General features: G+C 38.2%; 1 protein-coding gene across 1 annotated transcript in view; it reads left to right on the top strand.

The window, feature by feature from the left end:
* Slc39a10 (solute carrier family 39 member 10) overlaps window positions 1-19,765 on the top strand; it is a 46,674-nt gene that overhangs the window by 697 nt on the left and 26,212 nt on the right. The window contains exon 2 of the mRNA XM_055616261.1: window positions 16,953-17,977. Within this exon, the coding sequence (XP_055472236.1) occupies window positions 16,964-17,977 (1,014 nt within the window). The 5' untranslated portion in view covers window positions 16,953-16,963. The remainder of the gene's footprint in view (window positions 1-16,952; window positions 17,978-19,765) is intronic.

The following is a 19,765-nucleotide window of genomic DNA, read 5'->3' as shown; positions in this document are numbered from 1 at the left end:
GCGGGCTTTGTTCCCGGACCCCGGGCTGCAGGCCGGCGTGGGCGCGGCTGGCGGCGGAGGCCGGCCGGCGGCCCTCGGCGGGGTCCGCATCCGCCCCGCGCCTCGCTCCTCCCTCGGGGGCGGGGGGCGGCCTCCCCGAGCTCCCCGGCCGGCGAGGCCCCCCTCGGCGGCGTGACGTGGAAGGGCTTCCTGTGGCTTCTGAGGAGACAGGTTCACGTGGGAGCCTGTCCACATGGGCCGACTCTGAGGAGCTGGGCACGTGGAAGAAATGTCGCCGCAGGACGCCCCGCCACCGATGTGGAAGGGCCCTTCGCCCAGGTGTCCGCTTCAAGAGTGACACAAAGCATGAGTTAAAAGACAGTACAACCTCCAGTCTTCTAAACTTCCCTATATGTCTCCATTGTTGAGTGCGGTAACTAGCGTGTGACAGGTTTCTTTTATGTTTTTCTCGTGGGAAATGTGTATCTTGATGGTAGTTAAGAAAAAGTAATATAGGATCTCGAGGCTTAGAAACTGTAACAGCGAGTGAGGAGCCTTAACAAAGCCAGACTGCTGTGTCCAGCGTGAGATAAGGAGTCCCCCAATCCTCAAGTGTTTGAGTACCTTGTGAGTCATTTCTTCTGGACCTTGGGAATCCGTCCCAGACACCCCACTTCCTGTGTTCATTGGACATTACACTAGGACGAAGAGACGTCGGTGATAAATGCTGTGAAGAAAATAAAATGTGCTGGCGGTTATTTTTTAACCTTTTTTGTGTTTTCCAGACTAAAGGGTCTAGGTTGTGACTAAAGCTAGGTAAGGATGCAATGCGTTCATTTAAATGGAAACAGTTATGGGGAAACTACATGTTTTTTGGATGGAGTAATCTATACTTTAATAAAACATTAAATATCAATGGGACTGGTCTGCCTAATGACTCACTTCAAGCTAGCAAGAACTGAAAATGATCGTTAAAGGATTTGTTTCAGGCGTTTTGTATTACGGTAATTTGGCCTGTATTCAGGAACTTAACTTCCTCAACCAGAAAGTAATTTAAGTTTTCGTGGCTTTAATCTCTTACCCAAATTGACAAAACTGAATTTTGTCAACCAATGATTAAGAACGCCTGTGCAAGAATGATGTTGGTGCTACTTCAAAGGAAGTAGACAGTACATTGTCTCAGTTGATAACGTAAAGGCGCACAGATCTATAAACCCAACCATTTGGGAGACAGAAAGGAAGCTGGCACATTCACATCCTGGAGCTTGCCCTAAAAAGTTAAATGAAATAGCTCAGCTGTAGAAGAGTTGCCTGTGGCTTGCACGAGTCTATAGGCTCAGTATTACTTCTGCAAATAGACGCACATGTTAGTGCGTATGTACGTGCGTACATATATGTATCCTGAGCTGTGCAGGTGAATGCTCCATGGCTGAAATGTTACGGGCCAGAAGTGTTTCCGGTTTTTGTTTCTGGATTGGGGAATATTTGGAGATATTAAATAGTGGGGAATTTCTTGGGCTAGGACCCAATTCTAAACGTGAACTGTACCTTTATTTTGTATAGGCAGTGTACACATACTGAAGGCAATTTTAAATCTGTTTCCTGCAGTTATATTTTGAGACCTATGCAGACACAACAGCGGCATGTTAGTTCCCAGAACACTGGATTTGGTAGTTTCAGCCTTTATAAGGCGCTACCTGCATTGTTAGATCTTGCTTTTTCGGTCTGTAGTCCACCGATAGCTTGTGAACTACCATCCTCGTCCCACTCTTGTTCAGACTCTTGGTTTTGGTTGGTTCTGGCCCTATGCAGGATCCACCTTCCTCAGTCTTGTTAACTTGAATCTCTGCTTTGAAGTACTTTGAGGAGGCCTAATGTTTATTATGCAGGCGTTGCTCTAGGAAACCTACATGATTATGGAGAAGATACATCTATGTCTATCTATATATATGTGGAAATTATTCAATAGCCGAGCTGAGCATTTGCTCTCTTAAAGAACTTCAACTTTGTTCATTATGTTTCTCTTGCCCCTGTAGAACCCTGGGTGTTTGCCAGGATTGGGATGAATTTAGGGATTTGGGAGTGAGGTTAAAGATTCAAAACTAATTTGGTTCTCTTTGCAGTTTGCTTTAGACTGAACTTAAAGTATTATAATATGTTACAAAACCTACTTCAGGAGTTTAATATGGCTTTTAATGATGACGAACCAAAGAGCTTTTCCCTTACCTTCTCGACATCCAAACTTTTCTTTAATAATTGAATTTACTTCCCTTTTTTGTTCTGCCTGATAACTGATTACCCCAGGATGATACTTAATGATTTCTACTACTAAGGCCTTTGAGACATCTTTTAAATCCATAACACATATGTAAGAACTGATAACTGTAGATTTGCCCTTTTTTCATTGTTCTATTCTGTAATTACACGTTTATATTTTGGTTTCTTTACAAAGCCAGATTTCTGAAGGGGAGCCTGTACCCCTCAGCTTTTTGTCACGAAGTCTCAGTGACTGACTGGGCAGAGGCAGCTTGTCTGCCAGGTTTATACTTAGCATTAAGGTGAAATCATTTGGATAAAAATACTAGTCCTCATCAGTGTAGTGCCTATGGCAGGAATGGAGATTCAGTTGAGTTTTGAATCAAAGGGACATTGTCACTAATACATTTAAAACCAATAGTCACAAATTGGACAAAGCAGACAACTGAAAATGGAAGAGAAATAGAGGCAATCAAAATAGTTTTTTGTCTCAGTGGTTTGATTTTCAGCCATCTTTCATAATAGTGTAATTTACATTAAAAATATGCAAAAGGCTGGGAGTGTATCTTAGTAGATGAACTGGCTGCCATAGTGAATTCCTAGGTTCTATCTACACCTACACCAACATGAATAAATAGTCTCAGTCTCGTGTTCTCCGGCTTTCTCTATCTTTGATTTGGTTGCCTGGTAGAATCCTCAACAGTTTGCTGCCCCCTAGTGTTTGACTTATCTTGAAGTTTCTTGGCACCTGTCCTCAGTTCTAAAGTTAGAAATCTGCATTCCCATAGATGTACCTATGGCTTTTCTCTAGTTGATTACTGGTGCAAATATAAAATGAGTATCTATTTTTAAAAACCGATTGTAATTGCATTTAGTCTCCAGTTTTCCAAATACGGAAAAAAAAATTGGATAGACACAGAATCAATGTATCTTTCAAAAGAATATGTTTTTTTTTTAATTTGCAAAAGCAGTTTGTTAAAATAGGTAGTGTTTGAAATTAGCTTTGTACATGCATAATGACTATTTAATCTGGGCTTCTTGAGAAGGGTATTAAACTTTTGGCTTAATTTGTTCTATGTAACTATGTTGTACTGATAATAAAGTTTGAAAATGTCAAATTCACATGGTGACCTTGCTTTAAAAATTAAGTAATTTTTAAATAAAAAAGTCTCTAGGTTATTTCATTACCACTAGATTTCATAGTCTTTTATAGTTTCAGATTATGCCAATTATCAGTTTTTCAGAATATTTGTTTTTATTCTTTAAGGCCTGTGGGTGGGCTACAGTCACACTTAGATTTTTATGAAATAAAATATTTTAATTCTCAATAAAAATTTACTGGAATATTTTAAAATGTGTTTAGTAGGTATAAAGCAATATACAACCGAAATGAAAAGTTTAAGTAACAGCAAGGTTACTGAAATCATTCTCAACTGTGTAGGTCACGTGTAGTATTCAGAAATGTTAGAATAAAATCATTTAGTGTTGTATCGCAATAGTGTAGAATGTTATTTTCCTAATTATTTTTAATAGAACATGCTCAGTATTACAGGCTACCCAGATATAGAGACTGGATACTTGGTGTACTTTTTAATGTTAAAAGATGTTCTAATAGGACGATAGCAGTAGTTACGTTTATGCAAATGTAAGGATAACATCTTGTTACTGTATGGTTTTGTTGTTGTTTATTTTGTTTTTGCTTTTTTGGGAGGCGGGGGAAGCAGTATCTAGAAGTTAATAGTAGATCTTATAATTATCCACTTTTATAATTATCCTCTATAATCCCTTTAAAAGATGCTTTGCTGCTGAAAGGGAAATGTCAGCTAATACTAGTCCTTGAATTAACATTTTCAGCAGCTATAATTTTGTCCTTAATTCACAATCAACTTTTAGAGGTAGCCAGCTTATTCTGAAAAAGCTTTTAGGGATGAGACATGAATCAGAATGTTGTAGGGAACATCTCATCGTATTGAGCAGAAGTGCTACAAGAGATGCAAAGCGTGACAGAGGCTATCTTCAACCTTCTCATTCGTCTGAGACTTTTCAGTGATTAATTTAGATTTAGATTGATTTTCATTCAGTAAAACTGGGAGTTAGAAAAATCTCAGTTGCAGTAAGATTGTAAAGGTCTATGTCCTACTGTGCTATTTGATGTCTAACAAGACATTTCAGATGGGACTTTGAACAAATCTAAATTTTTTGTGAATTCACTGTTACCTAGTTTGTGAACTTTTGAATTTTAAGGTAGAAATTTCTCCTGAATTAGTTTCTAATTCGGTTTCTGGGGTGTTTTGTTTTTATGCAAACTAAATTGGGGCAGTAATGGGACTAATCTTTTGAGAACTACCTTTGGATGTGGTTTCTTCATTCATGTCTGTGTTGTCCCTGCAGATGATAAGCTATATGGTTGAGTAAGCTGTGGTGTAGACAGCAGGCCCCAAAGCCTGTAGCTTTATTGTGAGCAGTTCAAGTCTCCCAACCCTTGGAAATATTTTTAAATAATACTCCATCATTATTCTACTTGTTGCTCTTAAGTATTTCCTGGTAGAATGCTTGATTAGTACAGTGTTCATTCAGGTAACTCATAGGTAATTGTGAAGCTTTGCAGTCTCCCCCTTTGCATTTTCTACTGAAGAAATAGCTGGGATGGGCTCTTGTCTATCACCAGAGTAGGTTGCTACATCTCCTGTCTCCTAGTCTCGTTTCTCTGATGCAGAAGTTATCTGGATCTTGTAATGCAGTCTTTAGGCCTTCTTGCCTCTGTTTCATTCCCTTCTATTTCCTGTCTAGGCAGCTCATAGTTGTATACTTACAGGCTGATAAGCACGTATGTGGATCTGTTAGCTCTAAATATTCCGTACTGAAGATTCTCTGTATATGTGAAGACATACACTATGTACTATGTTAGACAGAAACATAGTCTCTTCATGGAGGCCGCAGAATATCAGTTAGATGCCATTAGTGATTTCTTCCTATGTTATACAGTGAGATCAGTAAGACAATATAATAGAAATATATCTCCCATAATTGTAAAGCCTCATTTAGTTTTAACAGATTGATATATAGAATATGTAGCATCATATACTATATGTGAAATGTAAATGTTTGTAAATATGTACATATATGCTGTTAGATATATTTATGTATAAATATATATTGTATACATTATAATTTATATAGTATATTATACATTTTAGGTACACATTTTATGTATAGAGTACATAGAGTATATACATTATATAATATATATTTATGCACACACATACGTAAGTAATCTTTTCCTGTAGGCATATTTTAGAGTATAATATCACTTGATAACTTTTTAATGTTTGGAATGTTTTAAAATTTTTGTTAATTTTTTAAAAATATTTAAAAATGTTTTTAAATTTTTGTTATTTAAAATATTTTAAAAACAAAAATATTTGTTTCAAATTATAGTATTTATTCTTGAGTAATTGAACATACATAGCAGTGTAATACAAACAGCTCAATGATAGTAGTCATTTGAAACAGAAGCTGTGGAGTTTCACATTAGATTTTATACTTTCACTGTCTTCTATTAGCACTTATCCAGCACCAAATCAAAAAATGAGAAAAACAATTTGCTTTATATTCTTTTTCCTAACTCATGTTCATTGCCTGCATTCAGTCCTTGGAAGTGATGTCTGTCTGTTTGCTCTTTGTAGTGGGATTCAGTCCAAAGCCTTGGGCATGTTAAGATCTGTTACATCCCCAGATCCTAGATTCTTGCTCAAGACAGGGTCTCACTATGGAGTCTAGGCTGACTGGGAATTTTCTAGGTAGTCCAGGCTGGCCTTGAACTTACAGTCCTCTTGTTTGGGCATCCTGAGTGCTGGGACTTACAGATCTGTACTAACAATGACCGGTGTTGCAAGTTTTTCCTAAAAAGGAAGTGGATTTAAGAGATTTTAGTATTTTAGAGGTCCTGTTGTTTTTAGCTATGCTTGTAGGATTATGTATTAAATATGGCAAGGGGAAAAAGTTATTTATGTTTAAGAATCATGCAAGAAATTCCAGAATCTTCATAGGCATGATTGCTTATATATGGAAAATCAATAATAACAGTTGAATAATGACATTGAAAAGACCATAACATTACTGAAAATGTGACATAGTTATAGATATAATCTGAGTTGGTAGAACTATTGACAGGTCGGGAATAAATGTAACAGTATAAAGCGGGCTCTTTGATTAATTCCAGAGGGTTAACAAGAGCGATGTAATTATACTGAAAGTGGGAGTCCAGCAAAGCTGAATCTTGAATTTCTCTGTTAAAGAATTTGAGTACAGGACTAAACACTCTGAAATTTTGCAGTCATTCCTCTTCTTAGAGTTAATTACAGGCTAGTATTTAGAAATAATGATATAAATTAGAATTAAGATGTGTATTGTGGTTAAAAGCTACACAAAGGCTTGTGAAGTTCTTGACCAGTGAGATTTTCTTCTACATATGCTAAGACTTACCTATCTATCTACCTACCTACCTACCTACCTACCTATCTATCTCTCTATCTGGCAGAGTTTCTCTGTGTAGCCTTGGCTGTCCTGGACTTGCTTTGTGGACCAGGCTGGCCTGGAACTCACAGAGATCCACCTGCCTCTGCCTCCCCTAGTGCTGGGATTACAGGCATATACCATTGCTCCAGATCTAAGCTTTTATTGATTCATTAGCTGAATACTTTCAACATTGACTTTAAGGATTTTCTTAATAATCAAACTTAAATGCAGTTTTTAAAAATCAGATGGAGCTGGATGTGGTGGTGCATGACTTTAATCCAGCATTCAGGGAGGCAGAGGCAGGTTGGTCAGTATGAGTTGGAGTCCAGCCTGGTCTACAAAGTCAGTACAGGACAGCCAAGGCTATACAGAGAAACTAACAAACAAACAAGCAAGCAAAACCCCAAGTGGTTTTATGAAGTTTTTTAATAGTAGAGAAAGTCTTGTATGTCCTTGTTTTGTTTTGTTTAATATTCTACCCAGAGACTAGGCACTGCTTTAATGCCTATGGTTGAGTCTTCTGCTATGTCTCCAGGTACCATGCTCCTTACTTGGCCTTCAGTCAGGCGTGCCAGATGTAATGCAAGGTGGCTTAGTGTTCTTCCCATGTGGCACACCTACTAGTCCCTTAAGTTTAATCTTGGTTTGGAACTTTAGTTAGTGTTGTTGTTGTGATCCATTGTAAGAAACAACTACTTTTTCTATTCTGCAGTACTTTTTAAAAAGATTTTATTTATTACATATACAGTGTTCTACCTGCATGCACACCTGCACGCCAGAAGCGGACAAGACATCTAATAATAGGTGGTTGTGAGCCACCATGTGGTTGCTGGGAATTGAACTCAGAACCAATGGAAGAACCGCTAGTGCTCCACCTCTGATCCATCCCTCGAGCCTTCTGCAATACTTTCTTTTCTGGCCTTAATATTTTTCTTAGAGATCTCATCCTTGTCACTTCTTTCCTTCTGTAAATTAAGATCTACATCAGCTCTGTGTTTTTGAATGTAGTTGCAAAAGGAAAATGAATTTTTTAAGTCTTTGTGCAGGAGTTTGTGCAATTTTCTTATATATTAGAAATGATTAAGTCTGATAATAAGCATGCTATTGGGTTGGTAATTAGCAGATTAGTTTGGCATTTAGATTTCATTTTTGTAAGAGATTGCTAATGCTCTCAGTTCACTTTGTTCAACAATTAGAGGACCCTAATGGCTCAGAGTAACTGTTAACGGGTGAAAATGAATTGGCCAGAAACCTTTGCTGGTAGAGAAGTCATCTCTGGGTTGTCAGCAGCTTAAGAATGTCTGTCAGCGTTAGAAAAGCATTGCTCTGGCATCTGGTCATGGCCTTCCTCCTGACCTCCTAAGGATTCTTTTAACTTTCAGTTCTGTGGATGGCAAGGTGGTGTGACATCAGGGGAGTATGGCAGTGATAGCCTGGTGAAAAGGAAGAGTACAGAGGGAGAGTGAAGGTGGGTGCCATAGCAGTGGCAGTTCTGGAATGAAGACGCTTCTTCTGTAGGGATGGCTGGGTGCCCATGGAACAAAAAGGAGTTGAAGACTTCACTGAAGAATAACAAAAGTCATCCGTTCCGTAGCTTTAAAGGCAATTCAATAATTACTGACTGAAAGGCATCTCAGCCACTCAGTTTTTAACCATCTCATGTATTCTTCATGCCCACCAGCAGAAAGACTAGCAAACATTAACGTGATCTTCCCACAGTGTGCTTTAGGATCCCTGTAACAAAAGATAGAAGTGCAGAAATAAAGTAGTTGTAAAGATATTTAATAAGAAAGTAAGTGTTTGTACTTTAGTGTTCAGAATATAGGAAATACTGGTGTGATGTGTTGTTTATAGGAGTATTAGTTGGATGTGTTGCTTAGTGGGGTGTCTTAAATCAAAACATAGATGTTTGTAGTCTTTTTTAAGTTAGAGGGAGGGCAAGCACTGAATTACACTCACATTCAGTGAACACGTGTGCCATCGTCACGTGAATGAATCTCTGGGAAGATTAAGAGATTGCCTCAACTGTGCTTGTTTATCTGTTCATTTAGTTCCTGAAAGCTTTATCGACATTCTAAACTGTGAACATGGCCACGGAAGGCTAGCTAGCTGGTCACATGGGGTTACAAAAGCAAACCTTGTGTAGGAGGAATACCCTGTATCCTTAAGTAGCTGTAATGTCAGGAAGCTGGTGTGCTTGAGTGAGTCCTTTCTACTCCTGCTGAAGCTGAGTGATCCTGATGCCTCTTGGGTGTGCTAATTGGTTCTGCTTGTGCCCTTGTAATATCTTGATAGCATTCTTTTAAACTATTACAAAGGGAGTTCTCCCCAGTTTTGTTGTACACTTTTAAGTCAAATGTTAATAATATCACACCTAATAACAGCATTGTCTTAGCATTGGTATGCCTAGTTGCTTTCCAGGTTTTGCTTTCCAGTTTTGGATGCATTATGTTATTTCCCTTGGCTGATAAACATAGATGTTATCTACTTTGTTTTGCTGAGGACAGACTGTGTCAGTGCTGTGGTGCATAGATAAAGTTTTTTTTGATTTGTGGTCTGCAGTGCTCCATATACAATGATACATCTGGTGAATGCATCAGAAACTCGGGTGAACTTCAAGTACTATGCTACTGTTAATAGCTTGCACTCAAGTAAATGTAAATAATGCAAGATTGGAAAATAAAAATGTAAGCCTTTTGTCACTTAAAATTATGAATTTTTATTTTATTTTGTTCTTTGTTAACTATAAAAGAAGCAGAAATCAATAGCCCCACAATATAAATGGTAAGACTTAAAAGATGTTATTATTTACCTAAAGACTCAAAATAACGCAGTCTAGTCTTTAACAAATCTTAAAAAAAATTAATTACAAATTTACTTTTATATGTGCATATATATGTATGTATGTATGTATGTATAAGTGAGCATATGTATGTGTGAGCATGTATCTATATGTGAGTATATATGTGTGGGCATGTGTGTGTGTACGTGTGTGTGAGTCTGTGTCTCTATGTAGGCACCTGGTGCACAGTACATATGTAGAGGTCATAGGACATCTTCGCAGAGCTGGTTCCCTTGCTCCATCTTTATGTGGGTTCTGAGACTCAGATCCTGTCACCAGGCTTTTGCAGAGGCACTTTCTCCTGTCTTGCTAGCCCTTCTAAGCAGACCTGACACCTTGGCTGATACTTCTTGCACATGCTGACTCATTGCCACTTCTCACCTTTTCTGCAAACATCGTTTTGATCGACAGAAGGAACCTACCTGTGTTTTCAAGTGCTGTGATGAAACCTTAAAAAAATGTGCTTTGTACATTTTTCAAACTGTTACATTTGGTGAAGGGATTTTCACATGTTTACTAAGAACTCGGCACACTTAAGGACTCCCAGTTGAGTGGTTTGGTGGCTTCTCTTTGACTTTCTGCCTCCTTGCTTTTCAGAATAACAAATGAGAACCTCAGAAGTCGTAATGAACTTACGGTACTTTCCTGTTGTGTTTAGTGCATATGTGTCTATGAGAGACAACTGAGATGAGCTATTAACTGTGTTCTTCAAAAGTACTCACTAAAATGCTTTTGTACCCCCTTTTTAATTTTAAAAATGAAACAACTGGGTGACAGAGTTTATACTCAGTTGATTGCCCTTTCTGGAAATCTAGTGTTGGAGATGGGATTCTTTCATGTTTACTAGGATGTTTTCTATGCGAGTCATGTTGATAACTGAGTGACTTTGTTTTTATTTATATTGTTTATATTGGCTAAATGTTAGTAGGAGAGAATTTCTTTTCCATTCAAAATAGTTTTGTGGTGAATTAGCTGAGCCATTTCACTAGTGTCCCATCAATATTCTGGTTACAGAGTATGAATTATGATGATGTGGTAGAAAGAGCCCCTGACGTCAAGTCAGCTCGGTGTCACCGTCTTGACAGCTCACCTTGACTGTATGCTGCGCCTTCAGCGTTAAATATTCTCCAGGGCATTTTTCTCTAATTGTCTACATTTACATTTACTTGTATACAATAAAGGTAAAACATCTCTCAGAAGGTTTGTAAAGAACCTTGTAAGCCTTTATGGAAGAATATGCTATCAAAGATCTCAAACTTTTTATGTAAGTTGGCAAAAGTCATTTTTATTGTGTACAACATTGTGACTTTGTTCTGTTTGCATTGTAAACTGGGTAAGTGAGGCCCGTTAACATTCACTGAGGTGAGTGTTGTGCACAGTGAGGACACTGAGAGCACAGGAAGGCATAGTGTCCTATGCTGGTTGGCCTCAGCTTCCTGAGTCCTTCCAGTTGCAGTAATGTGCTGCTGCCCTGCACACCCTGCTCCGTTGCATGTAAGGATCTCTGCAGACAGCCATGTGTGCTGTTAGGCAACAAAGAGTCTTTCCCCACTCTGATTATAAGTGTTCTATTGTCTATAGTTTAGAGTGGTCATGAAAAATGTGACATTCAAGTGTTTTCTGTAGCTTTAGCATTTAATCAGTATTAGTCTCTCGGCTTTGAGAGTGGTCTGAGATTACATAAGGCCACTGGGGAAAGTGGTGATATAGAAACAGAGCTATTTTTACAACTGCTAAATTTTAAACTATTTCATGATTAAAAAAAAAATTAAAAACATTCATCCATGCAACTTTTTCCAGTTGTTTGGGGTTTGTTTGTTTGTTTGTCCTTTTCCTGACTCAGTGTTGAGGTCTGTATTCTTTATACAGGCATTAAAACATAATGACAACATAGTGACAGGGAAGTGTCCCCAGCCAGGTATAAAGTCCTCTGTTTTCATGAAGCAGGAAACACATGGCCAGCACCCGTAAACGTAACTTCATAATGATCCAGAGTTATCTCGGGGTGCAGCCACAGTGTGGCCACTGCTGCCCTGTAGAGCTCAGCCATGGAGACTACCGACAGGGGAAGAGAGAACTTCACGGTTTTCTTTTCATCCCAAGCAAGAGCGTTGGGTTTGGAGAGACTGTAATTGCATAATGATGATACTGCCTTTTTGTAAGTTAGCCCTCCTAATTAGAAATTATGCAGCGATAGAGTACTTAAAGTTTGAGCTGTGATGCTGTATGACAAATCCACGGTGAAACATGTTTATGGTGACAGCTGCCAGGTTATCTATTGTCAGAGTCCATCCTCCCATTTTTAAAAATGATTTATTATTTATACAGCATTCTGTCTGCATGTGTGCCTGTGTACCAGAAGAGGGCACCAGATCTCAACCCTAGATGGTTGTGAGCTACTAGGTAGTTGTTGAGAATTGAACTCAGGACCTTTGGAAGAACAGCCAGTGTTCTGAGCATCCTCTTCCCATTTCTGTGCAGTAAGATTATATGTGTCTTCAGGGGATAGCAGAAATCTTACAGTCTTGCAGCTAAAAACTATCCTCACTTATAAAACTAATGCTCTCTACATATAAAACCAAAAGAACTCAAAAACAGATATAATGGGATATTTTGTTTAAAGTATGGCCAAGTCCTCTGAATGCCAGTATTTAAGGTGGAATAATACATGAGCTTGTCTGACATTTCCTACATTCCTTTGCCTACCCCACAGATACTCTTAATTCCATGGAATGCTTAGGAAGCTCCATAAATTTTGGCATGCCTGCACTTTGCAGCTTCCATGTTAATTGAGGCCTGTAGCTGTTTGCAGGTTGAAAGGAGGGAAAGTTGATGGGTGCAGTGTCTGCTTCCCCTGCTGGTGACATTACTGAACCTCTGTTTCCTTTCTGTTTCTTTCCTTGTCTGAGCTAGCATTAATCCATGGAAGGCGGATATCTTTCTGACTTACCAGAGCAGAGAGGCCCTTATACCTGAAATAGACTTAGACTGAGACAGAAAAGAACCTGCTGAATCCATTTGGGAATGGGTCTTTGCAGAGCTGCTGAGCCTGCTCAAACAAATGCTCCAAACATGTGTGCTAAGGTAGTACTGAAATTGCAAAATTTATAATTTAATTTTAAAAAGCTGCCAAGTTTAAGATTATTCCTGCATCACTTAGGGTCTTACATACCTATTGTTTTCACTTGAATGTAGTAAGAGACTCGAGATTAGAATCTTTGCAATCCATTGAGTTCTTTACACGAATGTAAAGACTAGTGATAAATGTCAACATGAATCTCATGTATACTATGCATAGGTTTTGGGTTTCATTTGATATTTTCTTATCTGCATTTACTACCACTGGCTCCTAGTCACTGAACAGCTGGAAAATGTGCATTGAAGAAACCTTGTGACATTTCCTTAGACCATTTCCTTAGACTAGTGTCTCAGTGGAAGTGTGAGGTACCTGCACCGCGTGTTACAGAGAGGAATGGGATCTTCTTCCATTAATAATGACAGGCTAAAATCATCTGTGGCCTTTGATTTTCATTAGTGTACAAGTAAAATTAGTATGATTTTATCCAGGCGAAACATTAATCTCTGAATTTTTCTCTTGAACATTTTACTTCTTGTAAAATAAAGACAAAGCCCTTATTAATAAAGTGATTAGTGTTCTCATTGGCCTCCGCAGGTTACTACTTCCTCAAAATTCTTTATCATTTGAGCATTAAAATGTCTAGGTAAGGAACAAGTATGTGAAACATACATTTTTGCCTTTATGCTGGCAAGGAGGACACACAGGCCAGGGAGCCTGCCACTTCCATTGGCATACCCCTACCACAGCACAGCTCTGCTGCTCATCCTGCTGTGTTTGAGAAACAGCAGCATCTTGCTCCAGGGCATGTTTCCTCCTTTTCATGGGATCATATTTTACTTTAATTCTGAAACGCATGGCATTTTCTTTAATCCGTGATTGGTTATTATTGCTTAGATGTGGTAGGATACCCAGAGTAGTTGCCATCCTGATCTTGCTCAAATTCATGGTTTAGCCAACAGTGGTTTACTGTTCTACATCCTGGAGGCTAAGCAAGTCTGAAACTCAGATGTCAGCAGACACAAGCTCTCTGAAAAATTTAAGGGAGAATCTTTAATTGCCTTTTCCTCCCTTCTGGTGGTTTCTAGCGCTTTGATGTTCTGTTGCTTCTAGTCATATCACTAAATTTAATATTTTTCAATGGTGACTGTCAATGAGACTGTAAGAAACTGAAATGTTTGGATTAAAAGGCAAATCTCAGTGTAGCTTTGGAATCAAATACAAATTTAGATTTTGAACTTCTTAGCCCCATGTATGTCAGATGACCTTCTCTCATCTCTACGCGAATGGAATGAAGCACTGCGAGACAGCTGAGTGTGAGTGCTTCTTCCATCACAGCTGCTTCTCCTCTTCCGGTCCTGGGAGAAGTGTTCCACCGTGGGCCTCACCCTCTTCGTCCAGCTCCAAAACTCCATGTGTTAAAGGAAAGGCTTTGTTTGTTGTTGTGTGTTTTAGGCATTTTTCCCCCATAGGACAGGAACCTCTGTGAAGCCCTGGCTGTTCTGCTCTGTAGACCAGGCTGGCCAAACATCACAGAGATCTGCCTGCCTCTGACTCCCGAGTGCTTGGAATAAAAGCCGTGCACTACCAACAACCAGCATGCTTTTTGGTGTGTTTTAAATCACCTGTAAATGATCTATATCTTCCTGCTTCCCAGCTGCACATGGTAATCATCTCCCAGTGCATGACTTGGTTTTTTTGTTTTGTTTTGTTTTATTAACTCTTTGAAAATCTTATACAGTGCATTTTGATCAATTCACTGCTTTCCCTAGTTCCTCTCAGAACCATCCCTACCTCTATACCTATACCTATAACTTGATTCCTTTTTTTTTTTCAGAGAAGCTTTTTGAGTAGATTTTTAATTTTAATGAAGTAAATGGTACTAGTTTTCCTCTTTTCAGTGCCTTCTGTCTCCTATCTTGAAGTTCTTAGTTTCTCAAGTTACTTTTGTAGATCTACACTTTGTAGTAACAGTGGTCAGTAGTCACATGTGACAATTGGGCTTTTGAAATATGGTTAGCCTGAATTAATATGTGCTATCTGTCATACTGATTTAAAATACAAGCATCAGTTCCAATACATAGTGTTAAACAGAATGTAAAATACCTACTTAATAAATTTCAGATGTGAGGTAGCTAGAATGTAATAGGAAATTAGTTTCACATTTTTACTCTAGAAAAGTTCAAAGTAACAAAACTGGCTCACATATTTCTAGGCTCTAGAAGTGTCCTTTTCAGTAGAACCTACTATGGTGATGACTGTGTTCTGGGCCCAAGAGTGTGACCCCTAGCTGCATGTGGAGGTACAGCCTTTTAAATGTGGCTATGATCTCTGAGAAACTGAATCTTAAATTCAAATTCAGTTCCGTTAAAGTCGAGTACCCATATTCTGCTAGTAGCTACTGTACTGACTAACATTTTTGGACACTTTCCTGTGTTAGCATTTAATGTGTGAAATTTAGCCTCTTTTTTTTTTAATCTGTAGTTGATTCTGTTTGTGGTGTTAAATAGGGATCAACCAGGGTGTTTCTTCTGTGTGCAAATTGAGCCAATGAGGTACCAAAGAGAACACTTTTTTTTTTGTTTGGCATGTTCCCTTTCCTTCATATATATATATATATATATTTAAATATTTTATTTATTATTTATGTAACATTCTGTCTGTGCACCAGATCTTACTATAGATGGTTGTGAGCCACCATGTGGTTGCTGGGAATTGAACTCAGGACCTTTGGAAGAAAGCAAGTGTTCTTAATCTCTGAGCCATCTCTCCAGCCTCATTTTTATATTTTTAATCACTGTCTTTCTGTCTTTTCCTCTCTCTCCCTATGAAACCCCCTTCCTTCTGAGTACACACGTGTGCATGTGTACAAATGCCATGACTTGCCTCTGGAGGTCAGAAGACAAGCTTGCAAGAGTATGGATTCGGGAGGTCTAACTTACGTTATTGGGCTTGGCAGCCCTTTTTCCACTGAGCCATCTAGGTGATCCTCCTTTGGTCTGTTTTTGCACCAAATTTGCTGTCTCTAAGAACTAATAGAACACATACATGTTCCAGTCTGTGTCCCCCCTCATGGTCATTCTTGAGCCTGTTTTCACATGAATACTAAATGTAGCTCATTGCTTTTCACAAAGTAACTTCCAGGATTTTGACTGAGATTGTGTTGGATCCATAGTTCATCCATTCATAAACATAAAATAGCCATCTAGTTACATAGATCTTCATTTTGTTCAATTATATGTGACCCTTTTCTATGGGCCCTATACATCTTTTGTTAGATTTATTCCTAGATATTTGCTTGCTATTAATAATAGTGTTAGGGGGCTGGAGAGATGGCTTCAGAGGTTAAGAGCACTGGCTGCTCTTCCAGAGGTCATGAGTTCAATTCCCAGCAACCACATGGTGGCTCACAACCATCTAGAATGAAATCTGGTGCCCTCTTCTGGCATGCATGTATACATACAAACACACATTGTATGTATAATAAATAAATAATCTTAAAAAAAATAATGGTGTTAGTTACTAGTTTCATGCTCTAGTTCTTCTGGTATATAGAAAGATATTTGATTTTAAGTTATTATTCTTACATCAAGCAACTGTAGAAAATTAACTTCCTCTTGGATTTTTATTGTATCCAATTCTAAGCATTTGTGAGTAATGAGAATTTTTCCTGATTTTTAAAGCAATTTTAGTCATTTAAAAAATATTTATTTTGTGAGTATGTCTCTGTGTGTATATGTATATGTGAGTTTAGTTACCTGTACAGGCCAGAAGAAGACATTAGATTCCTCTGGAGCTGAAGTTACATCTGGTTGCAAGCCGCCTGATGTGGCAGCTGGGAAATATATATATATATATGCTCCGACAGTTGAACCATCTTTGCCCCCATTTCAGTTATCATATTATTTCTTCCTATATTGCTGTCCTGATCTCAGTTTGCAAGAATGAGCAAACTTTTTTAAAGGACCAAATAACAATAAAACAATAACAAAATAACTATAAAACAAATAGCAAAAAATAAAATAAAAATACATATGGGATCTTTGGTGTTTTAAAAGTAGTCTAAATAGTCCTGTGCCTTGAGAAATTAAAAGGGCTACACACTAATACAATTAAATAAAGGGCTATTGTTCATAGAGGGTATTGAATCAAGAATGACTATAGTCATGAAGAAAATGGGATAAAATACTTGTTTGATGGATTGGTAAATGCAAAATAATTTTTGTTATCTTGAATGTATGTAGGCATAAAGTAATCATCTGTTTTTTTAAATCCCTTTAGGAAAAATAGAAATGAAGGTGCATATGCACACAAAATTTTGCCTCATTTGTTTGCTGACATTCATTTTCCATCAATGCAACCACTGCCATGAGGACCATGACCATGGCCCAGAGGAGCTCCACAGACACCATCGTGGGATGACGGAATCTGAGTCAAGCAAATTTTCAGTGCAGGATGCTGAAAATGAAAAAAAGTACTATATTGAAAAACTTTTTGACCGTTATGGTGAAAATGGAAGATTATCATTTTTCGGTCTGGAGAAACTTTTAACAAACTTGGGCCTTGGAGAGATCAAAGTCGTTGAGATTAATCATGAGGACCTTGGCCATGATCATGTTTCTCACTTAGACATTCTGGCAGTTCAAGAGGGAAAGCATTTTCATTCGCATAACCACCAGCATTTTCACAATCATTTAAACTCAGAAAACCATACTGTGACCAGTGTTCCACCAAAAAGAAACCACAAATGTGATCCAGAGAAAGAGGCAGCTGAAGTACCCATCAAATCCGATGATAAACACCCACGTGAGCACACTCACCGCCTCCATCATCGCCATCGTTTGCATCACCGCCTGGATCATAACACGACTCGTCGTGTTCATAATGATTCCGTCACTCACAGTGAGCATGGGGAGCCTGGTCACGGACCTTCAACAGAGAGCAATAAAACACAGGAGCAATCAGAAGTTAAGTCATTGAAGGTCAGGAGGAAGGAAAAGGGGAAGAGAAAAAAAGAAAACTCGGAGGTTAACACACCAGGTTTCCTCCCCAACCATGACCATGGTGAACAATATGAGCATAATCGGGTTCACAAACTTGACCGTGTACATAGCCCAGGCCACCCTCATGCACATCTTCCTGAGCATAGCGGTCATGATCTTGGCCATGGACACCAAGATCTTGACCCCGATAATGAAGGTGAACTTCGACACACTAGAAAGCGAGAAGCTCCACATGTTAAAAAAAGTGCAATTTATTCCACTCCTGCCCACAAAGACCATAACGAAGACGACCGGCAACATGAAGTAGGTATAACGTGCTGGATGCAGTGGTGTCTGGCGGTTACTCAGTAGTTGTTAAGTAGCTGTGGAGAGGCTTAAGGATGAGGTTAGCCCCGAGTAGTCACATCATAGCTCAGCCACCTGTGTTCTTGTTGGAACTTGTGGAACACGCCAGGTAACAGGATGAAGGAATCAAAATCAAGATCGGGAAGTTTTAACGAGGGTTTTATTTATTCTCAAATTTGAGTCCTCAAGCCTAGTATGAATATTTAAGTGTTGTTTGAAAATATATTCTTTATTTTACTGTGTTTTGTTTTGTTTTGTGAATTCTGATACTCTAGTAACAGTTTTTACTGTTACTACTATAGCTGGTTTCTAAATATTAGAAAATACTAAAACAGGTTTGGTCTTCTTAAACCTGACCTTTTCTGAAGTACTAGTTTATCTTGCATAATTATTAATATACGGAAATAAGTTAATGGTTCCCAGTCATTGTATTAGCTTCTGAGTTCCTGTGTATGTATTGAGTTTCTTTTCTGTATGGCTTTATGATAAGGCCTATTGTGATAGCAGTCTTCACTCAGGCCCTCACAGCTGGGTGAATGCAAACATGTATAATGCTAGGGAGTCCCAGTACTGCCGGGGTAATCTTGTTTTTTCCTGCATCTTCATGCTTTTGGACGCTTTTACCTTTAATTGTGTCCTCAGTTTTTTTTTTTTTAAGTGTGTATTCTTTTTGTTATATGTATACCAATACCATTTTTATTCTTTCTAATGATCTCATTAAAATTTAGAAAAGTTTGTTGAATTTATATGTTTATATGACTAGTAAGCAGCAGCATCCATTGTGGAAAATGGACGTTCCTGATTATGTCACTACCTTGAGTATCTGAGTAAACTCATTGTACTTTGATCCCCGCCTAAATCATCAGATACTTGTTTCCAGTTTTAACAATAAAATGTATTAAAATCTTAATGAGATTTTAAGTTGTACTTCTATTAATATGAATAAGATTGCAGTGCCTTCTCTAGATGATACCATGTTATATTCTCATACTTACTGTGTGTATCAGAGCCATGAGGTCTACATTGTCAGAGTTGATGCTGTTTGATGCCCGGACACCTGTAAGTTTTGAAAATATTTTGGGCATTAAGTAGGGTAGCACCTCACTGTTACTAAGACCTAAAAGTAGGTTTTAGTTTTGCATTTCTTGGTTATATTGAGCTGTTGATAGATAAAGTGAAGTACTTACACAGCAGGTCAGTAAAGAAATATGCAACCAGACTGGGTAGATTCAAAAGAAAGAAGGGGAGTCCAGTTCTTTACCTTAATAAAAGACATTAATATTTACTTTATGATAGATCCAAACTGGTATAATTGCTTTCTGCTTTGTTTGTTAAAATGTCAGTAGGTAAATCTTTTGTGTGTGTGTGCTAGATTAAACCCAAGATCTACCTATGAGGGACATCCCCAGTTCATGCCCTTTCTTACCATTTTTGTTTCCCTCAGCTCAAATTGGACTAGAATTTACTGTGTTGTGTTTTTGTGAGTGTTCTTTGTGTATATGTTTAATGGATTGTTGTTACTATTTTGATGTTATGATGATCAAACTAAATGAGCTAAAATGCACCCTATATCGAATGCATTCAATGTAACATTTTCTAGAATGTGTTTGGCAGGAAAAAAATATCTGTGCTAATGGATTTTGAGTTGCTGCTACTGCAGTTTGGTAGGAAAGAGCCCTTCTGATCCTGTACAAATCTTGGGAAAATGGTTATGTTATCTTTTGTGTGTTGGGAATAGAAAAATGG

The sequence above is a fragment of the Psammomys obesus genome, unplaced genomic scaffold (genome assembly GCF_907164565.1).
Source record: "Psammomys obesus unplaced genomic scaffold, mPsaObe1.curated_primary_1811, whole genome shotgun sequence".
NCBI classification, from domain to species: domain Eukaryota; kingdom Metazoa; phylum Chordata; class Mammalia; order Rodentia; family Muridae; genus Psammomys; species Psammomys obesus.
Note: the sequence above shows the minus strand (reverse complement) of the source record. Positions and strands in the feature narration are given on the sequence as shown.